Source organism: Antechinus flavipes, chromosome 6 (genome assembly GCF_016432865.1).
Source record: "Antechinus flavipes isolate AdamAnt ecotype Samford, QLD, Australia chromosome 6, AdamAnt_v2, whole genome shotgun sequence".
NCBI lineage: Eukaryota > Metazoa > Chordata > Mammalia > Dasyuromorphia > Dasyuridae > Antechinus > Antechinus flavipes.
The window spans coordinates 65,971,498-65,992,247 of record NC_067403.1 but is presented as its reverse complement, the minus strand read 5'-3'; the positions used below and the strand labels follow the sequence as shown (position 1 = coordinate 65,992,247).

At 36.2% G+C, this 20,750-nt stretch overlaps 1 protein-coding gene across 1 annotated transcript; it reads right to left on the bottom strand.

Annotated features, from left to right (window-relative positions):
- Window positions 1-386: 386 nt before the first annotated feature.
- Window positions 387-14,414, bottom strand: RAB33B (RAB33B, member RAS oncogene family). Its single transcript, XM_051965335.1, has 2 exons — window positions 13,712-14,414; window positions 387-3,802 (listed from the first exon to the last, which is right to left on the bottom strand). Exons 1-2 carry the CDS (start codon window positions 13,940-13,942, stop codon window positions 3,353-3,355), a joined length of 681 nt encoding a protein of 226 aa, XP_051821295.1. The 5' UTR covers window positions 13,943-14,414; the 3' UTR covers window positions 387-3,352.
- Between the last annotated feature and the right edge of the window lie 6,336 nt (window positions 14,415-20,750).

The window sequence follows — 20,750 nt, the reverse complement described above, 5'->3', positions numbered from 1 at the left end:
TATGAACTAAATCTGAGCAAAATAAGCAGAACTAGGAACATACTGTATGCAATAACATCAAGAAAGTGCAATGATCCACTATAAAAAATTTGATTCTTGGTGGTTCAGTGATTCAAAGCAGTCCCAATAGACTTTGGACTTTTTCTGCATCCAGAAAAAGAACTATGAAGATTGAATGTAAATCTATGTTCACTTTTTTTGTTTTTTCTCACCCATGGTTTTTCCTTTTTGTTCTTATTTTTCTATCCCAACAAGATTTATAAAGCAATGTATATTAAATAAATTTAAACTTGAGGGGAAAAATTGCCCAGACATATTAGAACACAATGGTAATAATAAAATAGAAAGAAGCCACCTCTCACCAAGAGAAGAAATTAAGTCCTAAACAGATTGGCATTCATAATTTATTAAATACCATGTGAACTTCCGACTATATGCAAAACTCCAGTTCTGATGTACCATGACATTACAATAACCCCAACAACCACATAGTAAACACAACAGAATAATATTATTTTTTTTTTGTGGCAAAGCTTGTTTATTAAGCTTGGGGGATAGAAGGAGTAAGAAGAGGGAATGGATATGGCAGTGATATTATTCTATAACAAAATTATTTGATTTTAATTTTGGTTTTTTGGGACAATGATATACAGAATATGTTTTTGAGTAAAACATTGCTACTGACCAACTTTATTAGATTCTAGAGTAATGTCCCATGCTGGAACTTCCCTAAATAATAACTACTTGAAAACATCTGAAATTAAAAATTGAAGATTATAGTTAAAGTAACTATAAACTGTAAATTCACAAGATGTAGGATCTGTGCTTACAAATCTTAATACATCATAGTTAATGATTCATGAGAAGCCATTTCCCAACATTAAAAGAAATGTTTTCACATAGCTGATGTTGGAAAGCTTTACCACAATTCATTTGATAAGTAACATTTTTTAAATATAAAAAAAAAACATTAAAAATTTAAAAAACAGATATAAACAAAATTATTTTGAAATATGCTGTCAAAAATAAATCCTTTAATGGAATTAAAGTATATGTGTAACGTTTTAATTCAAGAAACTAGTTAAATTACTTTTTAAACCATCAATAACAATGTTGGGAAAATGTAGAATGCCCCTAAAAAGTTTGTAAATCAATTCCTCCAATTCTTCATTGCCCCTATATTAAAAAATAAAAATAAAATAAAATAAAAAAAAGGCTAGGGAAAGCCAAAATACAGTTCTCTTCTTTAAAAATTTTTACCTAAATAATTGCTATCCCAGCATTTATAAAAATAATTATAAATTTCAATTTAGGAGGATTCAATTAATCAATCTTTAATATGATTAAGGAAAATTGATTCTTCTTCCCAAACAAGAATAAAACCAATTTATTTTCCCTTAAACCACAGTAATTTAAAATGGAATAATTATTTCCCGTCTCTATTTACAATACTTCAGTTAATAGATTATCTCGCTTTTATAATTAAATGATCCTTATAAGATCATCAGGATAACAAATTTGTAAAAAGCCCTAAACTGGCTGAATGTTTAATTTCTTTTTCATGTTTCCAGGACATAACAAAAACACAATTTATCCATTTATTTAATTTGTTCTTGAAATTTATCAACAAGGGCGATATTACATAAAAACTATTGAATTCATGTACTCAATTAAATCCCATGGCTTAATTCCCTTTTTCATAATAGTTGTGTGTGCAAACTTAGGGAAAAGATTTGTAATACTTTGTCCTCTACTGAGAGATTCAATTTCCCCTCCTAAATATCAACTTATTAATTAGATTGAAATAGAGGTATTATGACAGAATTTTTTAAAGCAGTGTTTTTCTTTTTAAAACACTATACCTGCAGCAAAGTACTATAATATAAGTACACTTAAGAATCAGAATTTGAGCTACAGGGTACACAGAACTATAGATGAATTGGCAATTGATGACTTCATCAGTGTTCACATAGAAGCCTTCAGTTATGAAATTGGAAATTTTTGGCAGGAGATAACATTCCAAAAAGCAAACTTGAAAATCACAGTAGCTAAGGCATAGTCTCCCTGTGGTAGCTAGACTTCAGATTTGGTCTTTTTTCTTCAATTACATGTAGCTCCTGAAACATTCTACAAAAACTTTCAAGTAGATTTTCTTTTTTAAATGGTCAAATGAGAAAAGAGCCCAATTAAAAAAAAAAAAATCTGACTTCACAATATCTATTTAAAATAATTTACTAGGATCAAAATTAAAATAATGCTTATATTTTAAATTTTTTGTTGATAAAATTGATCTACAATGGTTGAGGCACCAAGTGGTCAAGTAATATTGATTCATATCCTTTATGACATCAAGCCTGGATTAGAATTCTAGGCATATTCCTCTCATTCCTATATTTTTGCTACCAAACCCTTGGTTTTATAATGTAATTTAATAATACAAATCATGGAATTACTGTAACTTAAAAATAAAGCTAATTCAAGGCATAAGGATTTAGGAGAGCTGTGTGCTTCATCAAGTTGCAATCTATGTCAGTGGAAGGAGTTACCTCACTGACAAAAATCACAGATACTTGACATAATATTTAAAACAATTTTTTTTAATTCTCTAAGGTTAAGAAACAAATGAAAATTGGGGCTTCACCCTTTTATAAGCTGAGAGAATATCACATTCAATTTATTTTCCAGTAAAAGTTACTCTAATTCCCTTAGATATTTTCATGACATAAAACCTTTGGCTACTAGGCAATGATCGGTTTAAAATAATTTAATTGAAGATTTTAAAAATTCCTTCATTTTCTTCTATATGAGGCATCCCTAACCTTTCTTGGCTCAGAAGGGATATTATTTTATTCCTTCTGATTTTGCTTCATTTCAACTCTATAATGAAAACACATTTCACAATGATTCAAATGAAAAATGAGCTCAGAGGAATTGATTAAAAATACTTGTTCAACCTTAAACTCTGCTTGAATTGCTTTTTTTCTTTCTTCTTCTCTGTGCAACCAAAGTGACAAAAACTCCATTAAGTCGTGTACAAGGGGGAACAGCTTAAATGGAAAAATGAACAGAGTGCCGGCCCTAGAATCAAAAGGACCTGAGTTCAACTCCAGCTTCAGATACTTGACATTTACTAGCTGTGTGACCCCAGGGCAAGTCACTTAATCCTGATTGCCTCCCCTTCCACATCTCCCAAAAAATTGCATACAAGGTGCAAAGAAATGAATAAATGATTTGACTTCCATTTACAAGACAAACATTAAAGTGCTAAGATGAGCTAGTATACTTATGACTAAAACTTGGGACTTATTGTACACTTAAAAAGCATTTTTTCAACAAGTCAAAGGATTAACTTTTAAAACATTTTAAAACAACAGGTCATTGTAGGTTTTGGTTCAGGCTTCAAAACAATTCCATTATCAGGTGGTTGACTAAGCATTAGAGGTTTGTGGCTCTTGAGCTTATGAGCTAAGGTCATGAATATAGCTTCCACATGGTCATTATCATTGGGATTTTTAGCAGAGGTTTCAAACAGTGGCATAGAGTGTGTGTCAGCAAATTTCTGGGCCAAATCTGTAGGAACTTGAATGGCACTTCTCAAGTCACATTTATTTCCAACCAGAATCCTTGGTATATCACTAGCAAGCAAATGTTGTTTGCATTCTTCTATCCATAATGGCAGGCTGTGAAAACTAACTATATTGGTCATATCATACACAAAGACAACCGCATGTACATTCCTATAGTAGTGCTGCACCATGCTCTTTCTGAACCGTTCTTGTCCTGCCGTGTCCCATAACTGTATCTGCAAATAAAAAGGGAAAAAAAATTACAACAGAATAATTTCAAGTTAAAATACTTAAGAATACTATTTTAGGGGCAGCTAGGTGGTGTAGTGGATAGAGCACCAGCTCTGAAGTCAGGAGCACCTGAGTTCAAATCTGGTCTCAGACACTTAACACTTCCTCGCTTTCCCCAATTACCTCAGCAATAATAATAATAATAATAATAATAATAATAATATTTTTCTGACCTCCCACCCACAAAAAATAAAACCATTGCAATTATATAGTGCTTTGTATTTTTTTCAAAGTACTTTCACATTTATTACTTCAATATTTCAAGAAACCATGATGTCATTTGTGTGGGTGACACAGATCCAAAAAACTAAGTCTTCTTAGTAAGTGGTCTTCAGGAGTTACCATTATCTCTCAAAAGTTTACCTTTTGGGGTCTAACTTTCTGGCTATTATTTTTTATAATTACTATCATTGAATAATTTTTTATTATTACAAAAACCTCAGGCACAGCTTGATTCTAATAACAATATAATCACATAGCTGTTCTGAGGAAAGGTTTGATTATTTGTGTCTATTCACAAGTATGAGGTGAGAAAGATGTGAGCAAACATCTGGGAAATTTGATAGATTTCAAGCTCAGTCAACAATATAGGAGGGGTGAGGGGGGAGGAGAGACTATAACATTTAAACAAATGAATACAATAAGAGTACAATAAAAGGGGAACAAGAGAAAGATTAAGTACTCTGAGAAAATTTGAAGGAATGATCAAAACTGTGAGGAAGACTTTCTAGCAGACATTACATCTAACTATCTAGAGGACAGAAGAAGGTTTAGGTTCTTTCTACTTGGTCCCAAAGGGAAGAACTAGGAACTACTGCAATAGTTACATTGTATAAATATTATATATTGTATATAAAAAAGAGGCAAATTAGATGATATATATTATCTACTATTCATATATTACAACCAGACAAGATACCTTGAAAGATGTAGCAGCTATAAGTCTGACAGTCACCTAATAAATAATATCAAGACATGACACGAAATGGAGAAACATGGTAAAAAATGTTCAACTTTTTGTCATGAAGGAGGATCCAATACAGAACCAAGTCAAAAAGAAAACCCATGTATAAAATTCACCAAATATCTCCTACTGTCAGATAAAACTGTGCTAATTACATAGAATTTCCGAACACTGCAGAACTTCTTAAAGAAGTTTCACAGCTTCTCACACAGGAAAAAAATAAGCAGATGAAGAATAAGCTGGATTTCCTTTGGGAAACTATAGAAATCTTTAAATAATCCCAAGATTTCCCCCTAAAATAAAGGTTATTTTTTAAAGACTAATAATAATCTTCCAGTAATGTTAAATGAGCAGGTAAACCACTTAATCCAGTTTTGCCTTAGTTTTCTCATCTGAAAAATGAGTTAGAGAAGGTAATGGCAAACCACTCCAGTATCCTTGCCCAGAATTGTTGAAGGTGTGTTAAAATTTCCCCAAAGTCTAGTACTTTTCTTACTATTAAACTCTGAGTCTAATTTAATTACTATTTGCAGAGCCTACCCTATAGAATGCTCAGAGCTTTAAAAAAAAAAAAAAGTAGAAGAAAAATTATCCACACATTGGACAAGAGACTTTTTAAAAATCCATTACATTTTTACATTTTTCTGTAAATTTTTAGATTTAACTTTTAAGTGAATGTAAATCTCACTAAGGCAATCCTATAATATAGTATAACATTTCAAGTTTTTGCACCAAAGAAATCAATGGCATTAAAATTTAAAAAGAAACAGTTAAATGGAAGAAAAAAATTATGTAGCAATCTTTTCTAATAAAGATCTGAATTCATTCAATTATATAAGAACAAGAGCTATTTCCTAAGAAATAATGGTCAAAGAATATGAACTGATGATGATGATAAGAATGATGGTCAAAAAATAAAGATAGAGACCAGCAACTATAAGAAAAAAAATGTCGCTAATCATAAGAGAAAAATGCACATTAAAACAAAGACAGGCAAAGATGACCAAAAAGAGGAAAACTGTTAGATGGAATTTGAGCAATCAGGAGAGCTGTTAATTGGTCCAGTCATTTGGGGAAAAAACCTGCAACTATGTACAAAAGTCACTAAATTCTTTGACCAGAAATACAAAGGCATGGATACAAAAGGAATAAGACAGAAAAGATTTACAAACATAAATAGGCATAGTACTTTGTGTTGCATAAAAGAATTATAAACAAAGGGTACTTGTCAATTGGGAAAATAAATTAATAATTAATAAATCAAATAAATTACAGCATATGTATAATTGAATAAATTACTGTAACTCAAGAGAAAATCAAAAAGCAGGATTTAGAGACGCACTTGAAGATTAATATAAAATGAGAGAAAAGGAAGAATGAGAAAAACTTATATGACCACAACATTATTTAGAACTGTGACTATGCTAAGCAGTGGGGATACAAAGAAAGGCAAAAGACAAGTATACATGAAAGAACAACGATAAATAAACAACTCACACAGACCGTGTTCCTCTGAGCCCTATTTATCCTTAGCATTCACAGATTCCTTTCTAATTAGAAAGAAGGTCTGGAAGTAGCTTTGTTATGTACTTATGATATTAAAAAAATGAAACCAGAAGAGACTAAGAATACAATGAGGGGATGAAAAAGGAAATTGGGAAAGTTACACACACACACACACACACACACACACACACACACACACACACACACACACACAGAGCTGGGTACAGAAGTACATTTCACTCAACATAAAAATAAGAGGGAAAAAGGAGAAGGAGCATTAGGAAATTAGAATGAAGGGAGATTATTGGGATTTAGTCCTTAACAAAACAATTTCTAAAGATGTACAAAAATATTTGTAGTTGTTTTTGATCTGGCAAAGAATGAAAATCTGAGGGGATACTCACAAATTGGAGAATGGTTGAACAAGTCATAATATGTAAATGTGAGAGAAACTATAGCAGCATGAGAACTGATAAAGGGAAAAGTTTCAAAGAAACCTGGGAGACTTAGATGAACTGCTGCAGAGTGAAGTTGACTAGGATGACTTTTTTGGATTGTACCAAAAGTCTTAGTGCACAGACACAGGAGAATACTGAGACAAAATATTGTACATGCTGTTAGACGTGTAATAACTTGGAGCAGAGAGGTTTTTGTTTGGTTGTTTTTCACAAAGGAGGATTCAACTTGGAGAAAGTGGGGGACTGGATGGCAGCTTTCAAATGACTATGATGTAAAGACAAAAGGCATCAAAAAAATGTTCTTTTTTTTTTTAATTTTTAATTATTACCAAAAAAAAAATTTTAATTATTACCAAGGTCTTTCCCAGCTGTAAATTATAGATCCATTTAGATCCGCAGATCTAAATCTGTGCCCTCCATTTGTAAAATGAAAGTGGCAAATGTGTAAAAATATTTATAATAACTCTTTTTGTGGTGGCAAAGAATTGGAAACTAAAGGGGCATCCATCAAACAGTGTTAAGTTATAGTATATGAATGGGATAGAATACCATTATGTTATAAGAAATTATGAATAGGATGGTCTCACAGAAACCTGGAGTTTCTTAAATCCATGTAGAGTGAAACAAGCAGAATTAGGGAACTCAATTTATATAATTACAAATATTGTAAAAATGAATAGGCAATTTGATGGTGTGGTGAACAGAGCACTGTGCCTGGGATTCAAATCCAGGCACAAATACTTACCAGTTGTGTAACCTTGGGCAAATCACTTAACCTGTTTGCCTCAACTATAAAATAGTTACAGTGGGTTTCCTATGTAATAGGAATATTATATAATAATATAATATCTCCTATCTCCCAGGAATAAAAATCCATAAGGATAAAATGAGATTATATTTATAAAGTGCTAAGCACACAGTAGGTGCCACATAAATGCTACTTAAAAATTATTAAACAACTTTAAAGAATTAGGAACTCTGATCAATACAATGACCAATCACAATTCTAGGTGCATGGAGACCCACTTTCTGACAGAGGTGAAGAACAGAATGAAACTTTTCTGTTTATTTACACAAGACTGTACAAGAAGTTTGTTGTTCTGGCTCTCTGTGAAGGCAAGTAGAAAGGTAGCAAGAAGAAAGAAGACATATGTTCATGAAAATAAAGTTTAAAAGAGTTGAGTAGTTGAACTACACCAGGGTTTCTTAATCTTTTCTATTCCAGACTATCTTTAAGTAGTCTGGTAAAGCCTATAGACCCATTCTCAGAATATTTTAAAATGATGATTAAAAGGAAACTCACTGTAATGAAATACAGTTATCAAAATATTTTTAAAAGATATAAAACCAAGCATCGTAGATTCAGAACCTCTGAACTAGATGATCTCTAATGATTCTCCCAGCTTTCTAAATTCTACAATCTTATCTTTAGGTTAACCATACAAAGAAAAATGGCATAGCTATGATGTTTGGATTACATGCAGGAAAAACCATAGAACTGGCCAGGTAAGATTCCTTCTTCCCACTTTCCCAACAAAAGTTGCTAATAAATACATTTTCTGGAAATCAAACGATTCTTGGGACCAATCCAGAATATTGCAATACTGCAATGTGATTCTGAAACAAATCTCTCATAAATTCTCACCCCAATCCAATCATAAATCAACACTGTTTGTCCAACACTGCCCAACAGTCTTTTGAGATAAAATACAATTGCGACCTGAATGAAAATGGCTGATATGACACTTAGAAGGAATAACTTTGCATCCTTCTGAAGTCTTACTGTTTCTCTCACTTGTATTCCTGCCAGGAGACTGAGTTTTGTAAGTCTTATCAAGATTAAATTTGGAGGGATTTAGCACCAGATGTTGGCTAACATAATCTGACAATATATATAAAGTATTTCATCTCAAATAGTTTATTTCCAATCTGTTTGGGGGAGACGGGAGGGTGCAGAGTGGGGAAAGTGTTTTGTCATCTATACTTAGGTACTTTCATTTTTATCCCATTAATTTTGAGTTTGCCTTTCTTTTAGTGATCTTTTCATTCACATTCTGTACATTACTGGCTTAGCTCAGCTTAACTCATTCAGACTCATTGTGTAAAATCTTCCCATGCTTCTCTAACTTCTTCATATTTAACATACCTTAATGTTTAATGATATCCCATTATGTTTTCACACTAGATTTCAGAACCAATCCCAGCCAATATATACTTATTTTGTTTTCTAGTTCTCTGCTACCACAAAGAGCTACAATGAAGATTTTTCTGTCAAAACAATATATAAAAACCTCTTACTACAAGTTATTAATTTGTATTTGAGAAGTGTAGAGCCACATCCAATGAAATCATAGAAAAAAATTTTTTTAAGAAATGTGAAATAATTTCAATTCCACATAGGAACAGAAGAATAAAAAAGTTGCTCAACAAACTTTCTTTGACCTATATAAAACAAAATCTCCATAGATCAGGTTGCACACAGAGCAAAGGATATAGCTACTCTAAAATATCAGATATATCCAAAATAAATAACATTTGACAGTTAAGTATATTATATAATACTTTATAATCCCTTTGCTCTGTACATGTTTGGAATCTCCTTCACTTTACAATGAAAGGTAAGGTGCAGATCTCAATTATGGTTCCACATTTTTTCATTACTAAAATCTTTCTTACTTTTGTTGTAGAAATGAGGTTTTAGATTTTGGTTAGTTATGTTTCCAGGCAAGCTTAGTAAATGCTTAGCTAACAATGTATTGTAAGTAGTATGTAACCTAATCACCATTTATAATACTGTTTCTCTTGGGAAATGTATTTAGCATTCCAACTTGGACTTGAAGGAATAGGGGGTAGGTAACAGGAAGTAGTATATAGAGAATCAGCTACAAAGCCATGAAGGTTCAGTATCCCCCTCAGTCATATATGCTGGCTATGTGACTTAACATCAAGATGCATTAGGCAACTCTAAGCCTTTAAGTTGCAGACAAAGTTCTGAATTGCATCTGTAGAAGATAATTTCCTCACTTGGGAGTTCCCTGTATCAATGAACACAGAAACCAGTCCTTGTCCTTCTTCCAATCTGTAGAAATATACATATCACTAGGACCCAATTCTAATCCAAACTGTGACATCTGTGGCAGCTTCGGAGGCATGTGGTAGAAATCTTAGCAGGGTACAGGTTCTTCCTGCTGGTGATGAAGAAGGTATTAAGTATACGGCAAAGAAGAAGATGGTAGGGGGAGTAGAGTGACTAGCAATATATTTAAAATGGTATTTTGTTCTTTCCATTCTCCTTCCTCCCAAATCCCTCTTAACCTCGAGTCCAGAGACAAACTTCTCTACCATACCCAACATCCTCCATTGATAAACTTGGAAGTGAAAAAAGTTATGCACTTTGGTTTCCTTTGTAATATGCGTGTGTAACTGGTTTCCTTTTGAATTTTAGTTGTTTTGTTTCCTTCATTTAAAAACATTCTTCTAAAGGGATACAAAGGCTTTAGACTGCCAAAGAGGTCTGCAATCCACAAAACGGATTAATCCCTATCCTAATATCATATAGAGCCTCCAGAAAGGACTGGCCCCTACTTCTCTTTCTACTGTGACCAGTTGATTATTTTGACTACTTTCAACCATTCATCATTACCTCTGTTACATTTCTGTGGAAGAGAAGAAACACAGAATTATCCCTACCTTCCTGTCTCTGATACAGTCTTGATAAAAAAAAAAAAATGTATTATCTCTTCACATTATTAATAGCACTTGGGCAACAAACTGAAGAAAAACACAAAATAAGGAGAAAATTATATTTATAAGAAATTGCATGATCAAACCTGTCTGTTATTCACTAGAATATAGACTAACTAGGCCTTGATCTTTTATTCTTCAAGTTTCAATTTTGTTTCTCTTTCTCCCTCTGCATAGCTAGATTTTTCTTCAGTTGGAATCCTCAAATGGGATTCGAGACAGTAAAAACATTTTTACGTAGAGGGTATACTTAGGATTGTCAATGAAAAAAAAATCAGAGGCATCTTCATTCAAAAAATTATTTAATTAAATTAAATTTCCCAAAACAGATTCTATCCTTCTCCAAATGTTACATGAATATAAAGTTTGAGGGATTATTAATAAACACAAAACTTTTGTTCTAAAGAATGGGGCAAAAACTGATTCTTAAAAACTTCTGATCAAATATATGAATTTTGCCTCTACATAAATACTTACTCTGAGAAAGAAAATTTAACAGGCTTTATTTCAGTTTAATTTTTGAGTGGAATACTAATTCCCAAATTAGCATTAACTCTGAATTGTCCTTTCATAGGGCTCAAAAGAATGTTAGTCAAACTCAGCACAAACTCAGATTTCAGATCCAGAAATTACAGATCCAGGATACTGATCTAGAAGAGAGGGCTTCACTAAGATCAGAGATAGTGGCAACTGATAATCTAATTAGTTCTGAATTTACAATAACTTTGCTGTTTGTTTTCTATCAGTGCCTTGTCTCCCCAACTAGACTGCATTTCTACTTCTTTGAACATCCCCAGTCTTGCACAAAATAGATTCTCAGTAGGGACTTACCAATGGCTTTTACGATATCTCTGCTAACAATAAGCCATTTTCTAAAAGAGGCTTACTGAAAATGGCAGTTTTCCAAATTGCAAATATAAGAATATTGAATGTATTGTTTCTCTCCTTCATCAAAGGTGCTTTTAAGAAGAGTGCACCAGATACATTTGGAAATGAATATAATATAAATGAAATCCCCTAGAGAACAAGACTGGTTGGTTGACTAGTATTGCGCTCATTAAGTTACACAATATTGCATTTCCATGAATATCATAGCTCCTATAGTGCTTGCAATTATTTCATTCGTATCTGACAGTATATATCTATATCAAAAGCATTACTACCCAACATTCATAAATGCTATTAAAAATTGGTTACTGCTTCCCTTTCTACTGTGACCAGCTGCTTATTCTGACTCATTTCAACCATTTGCACCTCTATTATACCACTGAAGAAGAGGAAGGACACAGATTTATCCTCTACCTTTCAGAAAGAAAAATGGGTGTAATATAGCATGCTCATACAAGGTTTTATATAAGAAATAGGCTTTGAAAGTCTTAGAGCTATTAATGTGAGCTATTTTTTAATTGTCTTTTTTCTCCCTTTAAAACTTTCCCTATTGTACCTAGTGTCCTAGAGATCCAAAGAATGAAAAAGGATTTTTTTAGTGCTTACTCTATGCAAAACACATATTTAAAAAGTTATTAACTGACTGATTCTTCCAAGTCTAAGGATAGGCAGAGAAGAAATATCCCATTAACTCCTCCTCCTCACATGTGTCCTCAGTTGACACTGACCGTGTTTTATGATGGCCCTCAGCAAACACTCTAGAAATGTCTTATTCTATACATATAAAGCTCTGTCTCATGCCCAGCATCTAACTGATACTTCCATGGTGTAGCAGAAAGCCTTCTGGTTCTGTATTCACATCCAACTTCTGCATTTTATAATACCTTCTGTGGGTGGGCAATGTAATTTCATTATCATAGGTAATAATAGAGTAGGGACAATTCCCTTTTCCAGTGCAGACACTACCTGCATTTTATAGGTTTAAAAGAGTTGACAGAGATGGTACTGTGAGGTAAACTTCCCCCAAGGGATCAAAGTTAAAGAGAGAGAGAGCCAAGACCTGAATCAAAATCTTAACTCATCTCCATCCATCAATCCATATGCCTCACTAATTAGTAATGACTGTTGGGATCTTAGCCAGTCACTTCTGGGATTACCATATCTATAAAATTAGGGAGCTGCACTATTAACAGATCTCTAAGTAAGGTCCCTAAGTACACCTCTGCTGCAAACTTAACGGGGCACTTCATTTCTCTGAGATTTTTTTTTTTCCCAATCTGTTCAATTAGGGGGTACACTATTAACCTCTGTAAGATCTTAGTAATACCTGCTGTGATATTAGATCATTTCATTTCTCTGGGCCTCAGTTCTCCATCTATCCAATTAGAGGGTACACTGCTGACTGCCTCTAAGATCTCTTATTAACACCTTCTATGAATTTGGTCACTTTATTTCTCTGGGCCACAGTTCTCCCATTTATCCAATTAAGGGATGCACTATTAACTAAGATTCCTTAGTAGCATCTGCTGTGACATTAGCGGGTCACTTTTCTTTAGGCCTCAGTTCCCCACCTGTCCAACAGGGGATGCACTACTGACTGCCCTCTGAGATCCCTTAGCAACACTTCCTGGAATATTAGGATCACTTTTCTCTGGGCCTCAGTTTCCCAATCTGTTCAATTAGGGGTTCACTACTGACTGCTTCTCTAAGATCCCTTAGTAACACCAGCTGTGGTGTTAGTGGATCATTTTTCTCGGCCCTCTGTTTTCCAGTGTGTTCAATTAGGGGATGCACTATTAACTGCTCCTGTTAAGACCCCTTGGTAACACTGTGACATTAGGTCACTTCATTTCTCTGGGCCTCAGTTCCCTGATTTATCCAATTAGAGGATGCACTATTAACTGCTCCTGTTAAGATTCCTTGGTAACATCTGCTGTGATGTCACTATTCTCTGGGCCTCAGTTTTCCAATCTGTATAATTAGAAGGTACACTACTGACTACCTAAGATCCCTTAGTAATAGCTGCTATGATGCAAGCGGATCACTTTTCTCTAGGCCTCAGTTCCCCGATCTGTCCAATTATGGGGTGAGCTATAAACTGCCCCCCTACGGTCTCTGCCAGCTCTACCCCTTCTAGCGGAGCATCCCTAGGGGTATCACTTGCCCCACTGCTTCTCTGTAAATCGGGGATAACCATCGCCCCCCACTTCGCAGGGGCGTGACAAACGTCCATCGGGGGGCCGGCACCCTTAGCAACTTCGGCGGCGGGCGGGCGCGGCCCTCGGAGGGCTCACCTTGATGCGCTCGCCGTCGATTTCCACGGCACGCTCGCGGAAGTCCACGCCGATGGTGGCCTCGGTACGGTCGGGGAAGCGGCCGGCGCAGAAACGGTACGTCAGGCACGTCTTGCCCACGTTGGAATCGCCGATCACAATGATCTTGAAGATGCGGGAGCGGGCTGGAGGCAGCCCCGCGCCACTGCCGCTGGCCGTGAAGCTCGCCTCCAGCGACGACTCCAGCTCCATCGCGGACTGGACCCGACAGCGGCGCGATTGCGCAACGTCCCCTCCCAACCGCGGCCGCCGTTCGGGAACGCGCACGCGCTCCTAGCGCTCGCTTCTCCCGGGCCCCGCGCCTCGCGCGGCCCTCCGACGTGGGCCGGGCGCAGCTTCCACCTCGCGCCGCCGACACATCCGCCGCGGCCCCGCCCTCGCTCTCCCCGCGGAAACCGAGAGTCTCGCGCCCACGCGCTCCTTCCACAAGGAAAGTTTCTAACGTGGGGAGGCTGAGCTCCTGTACGACTTCGGCCAGAAGCGTCGGCAACAGCTGAGAGAGCTGTCAGCTAGTACCCGCTTCCTCTGATGTTCCCGCCCCTGCCGAGAAGGTGCAGACGCATAGCGGGGCGGGCCGGGGCCGCGCACGGTGAGATCTCGCGAGAACATCTTAAGAAGCCTTCTCTATTCCGTGGCATGGAGCTAGGCGCGAGCCCGGCAGCGGAAGGTAAGGCGTGCGTCCCCGGCGTCGGAGAGAGACGCTGTCGCGCGGCTGCTGGGGAACCAGAGAAGGCGCTTCCGGTCGTAGTGAAGGGGCGGGGACCTAGAGAGCCGTGGGTGTGGGACGCCTCGGGGTCTGGAAAATTGGGTGGGCGGGGGAGGTGCGGGTGATTCTATCTGGAGTGCTCCCACCCGCGTCTTCCCGGTTGTCTAGGGGATGGAGGTAATTAGATTTAGGCGCTCGCGGGCGTCTAACACTCAGCAGCCTCAGCCCCGGCTAGGAGGGGCGGTGGAGCCCCGGCAGGCGGGGATTTCTTGGGCCTAGCCTCACCTCCGTTAGGCCCCTTTCTCCCTCAATTTAGTTTTATTTTCAACTTGAATTCTCTCTCTTCCCCTATCCTTTAAGAAAGCTTGAAAAACAAAACACGTAACAAATGTGTTTATAAAAGGAAAACAAACTTCCACAAAAGTCCTGTCCTAGGGGAAAAAAGGTGCCTCTGAGTCCGTCACCTCTATCGGAGGTAGGTAGCATGTTTCGTCCCAAATCCTCTGCCGTTGTGTCTGGTCACTTGTTAATCAGAGTCCCCAAGTCTTTCAGAGCTGTTTGTCTTTACGATATTATTGACACTGTATAAGTTGTTCTGCTGGTGCTGCTGCTCGCTTCTATCTGCATCAGTTCTTATAACTTTTCTCTGAAGTCATCTCCTTCGTTAATTCTTAAAAGTACAACGGGATTGCATCCCATTCAGACTTTACATAGCTCCATCAACAATGCATTGTTAATGTACCTGTTTTCCCTATTTTCCATCTTCTTACACCTTACTTTCTCATCTCCGACTTGTGGTACTGGGACTCTGGTTTCCTTTGTTGGTCTTTGCACATTCCATTTCCCCAGTCTGGAAATTTTTACTATTTGTTCTTAAAGACTTGAATATTCTCTCTCACTTCCGCCTCCTGGTTTCCTTTAAGTTATAACTAAAATTCTATCTTCTAAAAGAAACATTTCCTCACTCCCTAATCACTTGTTGCTAGTTCTTTCGCTCTATTATTATCTGCAATGAGTCTTGTATATAGCATTTTTATACACAATCTTTTTTTTTTAATTTTATTTCTTTTAAAAATTCACATTGCTTTATGAATCATGTTGGGAAAGAAAAATCAAAACAAAAGGGAAAAACCATGGGAGGAAAAAAAAAAGTGAACATAGCATGTGTATACAATCTTTTCAAATTGTCTCCCGCATTAGGCTGTGAAGCCCATGACAGCAAAGACTTTTCTAACCTTTGTTTGTATCTCTAGTTTTGTTGTTGTTTGTCCCTCCTTCTCTAAGAGGACCATGACATCAGGAAAGTGATGCCTTGACATGCAAGTGAATTGGATTTATATGAGGGAAGGCTGTGCAAGGTTGCCTTCCTCACTTTCCTCTCCAGCGTCATCTGAGTCCAGTGGCAAGATCTAGATCAAGACTACTGGAGATGACCCTGGATGAAATGGGAGAAATTCCAATTTGATTAGCCCTTAAGTACTTCAAACTCAATATGTACTATTTTTAGCACAGTGCTAAAGGGAATTGCAAAATGACAAGTTCAGTTCATACCTTAAAATATTCAAAAGAAACACTTGTTGAAAACAATTTAAAAAAAAAAATGTGCACATGAAAAATTTTTAACAGATTATAGGAAGAAAAGAAAAACTACATTTTTGTTCAATTCTATTTCTCCCTAATCAGTTTACTACCCAACTTTACCCAATGATTGTTCCTAATTTTCTTGTCTCCTCAAATCTCCCATTGGGCCCCTTATTTTCATAATCTCATTGAGGACTTGGTCTCATAATTCATTGAAAAAATTAGCACCATTCACCAAAAGCTTCCCCCTGTGGATCCCTACGCCCCCATCTTATATCATGCAAACAAATTTCTTCCCCCGTATTCACTCCAGGTCTCATTATGAGGTGGCTCTTTCGACAAGGCTAACCTCTCTCCATGTACCCTTGATGCCATGTCTTAGTATTTCTTCCAGCAGATTGCCCCCACATTTATCCCCATCCTCCAATCTTCAAGTCTCTCCCTGCCTAATACCTTCATCTCTTCTGCTTTAACACACATTCATCTCTTTCCCATTCTTAGAAAATCCTTGCTAAATCCTTTATTGTACACTGGCTATCATACTACACATCTCCTATCTATTTCAACTCCTGGAGAAAGCTATTTACACTAGATATTTTCACTTCCTTTGTCTCACTCTTCTATGAACCTTTTGCAATCTGGCTTCTGACCCTATCCAACTGAAATAGCTCTCTCCAAAATTACCAATAATTTCTTAATTTTCATTTCTAATGGTCTCTTTTCAGCCTTCTTGATCTCTCTACAGCCTTTGATACAGTTGATCATCTTGATATTTTTTCCTCTCAGGGTTTAATGACATTATTCTGTCTGCATTATTTTATGTGCTCTTCATTCTTCTTTGCTGGTTCTTCATCCATGTTTCCTTCTAACTGCAGATGTTCCCCAAGTTAGTGTATTATTTGGGTTTTTTCCCCTACTTATACTGTCTTGGTAATCTTGTCAGGTGTACAGTTTTCATATCTATGTAGATGATCCCAAAATCCATATATCAAACTTTTGTTTCTGGACGCTAGTCTAAAATTATCAAGTATTTTAAACTGGTTATCTAGTAGACATCTCAGATTTAACATATTCAAAACAGAATTCATCTTTTCTCTAAAATCTTCTCATTTATATCCTCTTATTGTTGAGGATACTACTGTCTTCCTGTCACTGAAACGTACAACTGTGGTATCATACTTGAGTCCTCCTTCTTATTCTACATAACCACTCCTTTGCCAAATCCTGTTTCTACTTTCTTAATATTTTTTGTATTAATCCCCTTTTCTTACAGCTATTAACCTAGTTCAGACCTTCATCACTTCTCTAGACTATTACAATAATCTTCAAACTGGTCTCCTTGCCTCAAGTCTCTATCCAATCCCATTCACTGGCCATTCACCTGCCAAGGTAGTTTTTTTTAAGTGTAGGTCTGACAATATCATCTCCTTTTTGTCCCTCCTCACCGAACTCCAGTGGGTAACATGTCTTTAGTATCAAATATGAACTCCTCTTTTGGACCTTTAAAGCATCTCATAACATTGCCCTTTCCCACCTTTCCAGTCTTCTTAAACTTTACTTCCTTCCATGCACTTGTACTGGCCTTGATCATGATATGCCACTTCCTATCTCTGTGCCTTCAACCACTTCTCCCTATACCTGAAATGCTCTCTCCCCAAACCCCAAATCTCACCTCTGCTTCTTATTTTCTCTGCCTTCCTTTAAGACTCAGCTTGAATTCTATCTTTTCAGTACCTTTCCTTGTTCCTAGCAGTTATATCTTTTCATGTCAGGTTATCTTCCATCTATTTTAATCAATCCTTTGTATCTTATACATAACTACTTATTACATGCAATCTCCCCTATTAGATTGTAAACTTTGTGAGTCAAGGATTTTTGGTTTTCTTTGTATCCTAGCACTTAGGACAGCACTTGTCATATTTTAAATACCTAATAAATGTTCATTGACAGCAAGACAAATTGAGAGAAAAGAAAATAGTGAACAGTAGGCAAGTAATCCACAAGAGGAGTTATATGATTGAAGAAGAGAAGATGACAAAATTTATTTTGTTTCTATGCTATCTGATGCAGTGTACTTAAAATCTAATTACAAATGGGACAACTCTCCTTCACACTCCCTTTTATAAAATTTTTAGAAAACCTAAAGATGTCAAATTTTGTGGTTTCTGTTAGAAGTAGGATAATATAAGCACTGAAGATATAAAAATAGTTATGTGTGGAGGAGATTGTTATAGAAGTACAAGTTGGAATTGAGGGCCCTGAGGTCCCTTCCAACTATTCCATGATTCAAGCATGGCAGATTAAAGTCACTAATTAGTCCATTGGATGAAAAAAAAAAAAGTTTATGTCAATCTTGTTATTCAGTCTTCTGTATTTCCCTTACTCAAGGGAATATTGTCAATATTATCTTTATTTTATGATTAAGGAAATAGATTCTATTGAACAATGGCTAGCCAAGAGGTATATTGATAATAAGAGTAAATAGCTTGCCCAGAATTATAAAAGTACTAATGGAACTATGAATTCATTAGAGTTTGTCCTTCTGAGATTACTGCTTTCCAGCATATCTAAAAGACAAAAATAGAGAGGGTCCGAAGGAAATAAGATAATATCACTGAAACAATGACTCTCTGAGAGTATTACACTAACACTCATTGCAACAGTTAAAAATTGTTTTTTGAAAAATAATCTTTGATATTCTGGTTAGACCAATAAAGTTCAGTTCATTCAAACCTAAAAACTTGGCAAAAGACAATAATCAATACTTATCAGTACCCAGACAAATTACTTCTGACTTTATCATTCAACTGAAATAGCTTTCTCCAAATTAATTTAATTTCCAAATCTCATGTATCTTCTTTACTTTTATGCATATCATTCTGCAGCATTTGACATTGTTCATCACTTTTTCCTGCTAACTACTCTTTCTTTTCTGGGCTCTTTTTCTTCCCACTCTGACTATGTTTTAGTTTCTTCATCTTGATCTTTATTCATATATGCTATGAGTTGTTCAAAGACTCTTTTCTAAGCCTATATATGTATTACACACACACACACACACACACACACACACACACACATACACACACACACTTACTTTTTTGTATGCCTCATCTCACATGGTGATGATTTCTTTAGCTCTCTCTTATGGTGTTGGTTTTTTGGATTTAGACTGACTTAATGTTTCAGGTTTGGAATTCAGCAGGAATAATGCATTGATTTAGCTTATGTGTTGGTAGTGTCAATCTCCCTTTCTAATGAAAAAGTTCTTGATTCCTTATACTCGGACTTCTAGGGAGCCTTATTTCCCTGGACCAATTAAGCCTCGAGGATGGTATCAGTAATTTTGATGAAAAAACTAGCTTAGCCTATGAGAGGTAGCACCTTGGGAAATATTGCTCTTGCCACACATTGGTTCAGTTATAAAATTGCTATGCTGACATTTCCCATATATAAGTAATATATCCCATTTCATGTTGTAAAAATGTTTATTGGGCATTTCAAACCCTGTGCCCCATCCAAAACAATTCGTTTTTCTCGCAAAACTCACTCCTCTTCCAAAATTCTTTATTACTATTGAGGGCATAGCAACAATCTAGCCATGCAGATTCATAATCTCGTTGTCAATCTCAACTTTTCATTTATTGCATTTATCTTAATAGTTGGCCACATTTCTCATCTCTCTCGACTATATCTTTCATATAAATATTCTTCTCTAAACATGGTGCTATTGTACAAGGTTAGACCCACCTTTAACCTGGACTATGGTAATAGCCTTTTGATTGATCTCCTTACTCTAATGCATGCTCCACACAGTAGCCAGAGTGATTTCCTAAATCATAGATTCAATCATGTCACCTCTGTACTCAGTAAATTTCAGTGTAGGATCAAGTATGACCTTCTGTTTATATTTGTTTGAGATTTATCCCCTTTGACACTTAAAGCTCGTTAATCTGGTCCTGCCTGCCCTATTTTTATAGTCTTCTTATATATTACTCCCATCCATACTTTCTATATTCCATTCATAGCTGAATCTACTTGCTGTTCCTTACACATGGTGCTTCAACTCCTAGTTTTCATGTTTTTTGTGTTGATTGAGTATGAAACACTCTTCCTACTGATCTCTATCTCTTAAAATTCCTGATTTCCTTTAAGGCTCAGCCTAAACACCACTTTTTATAAGGGACCTTTCCTAGTGCCTTCAGCTCCTAGTGTTATTTCCCTCTAAAATCATCAACCTTTTACTCTATATGTATCTCGTGTGTATGTATATGTGCATGTATATATATGTAATGATCCTGTTGGGTTTTCTGGAGGTCTCTGGGGCAGCCTTCTTTTCAGTAATCACCATGAGAATAGCCAGGTAAAGTCCAAATTCTTTATTATCTCCTTCACAATCTAGTTTCCTTGCCTGGGGCCCAGGCCAGCTTTCTAGAGAGCCTTTCAAACTGGCGTGAGTCTCAGTGGGGGAAGTGCAGGAGGCCAGCCACCACGGTGTTGTGAGATGAAGTGAATGAATATGGCTCTGAGTCTGAGTGCCAGTTTATATGCTCTACACTGAATATAAACTAATCATTATATCACTAGGAAACTATTTGTTATAAGATTAAATCAATCATACTGAATTTAGAGAACTATTAAGCACCATGCTAAACTAGATAACCATTGTCTTTATCAATTCCACTGACTTAACACCTTGTAAGTTCTGGCCCA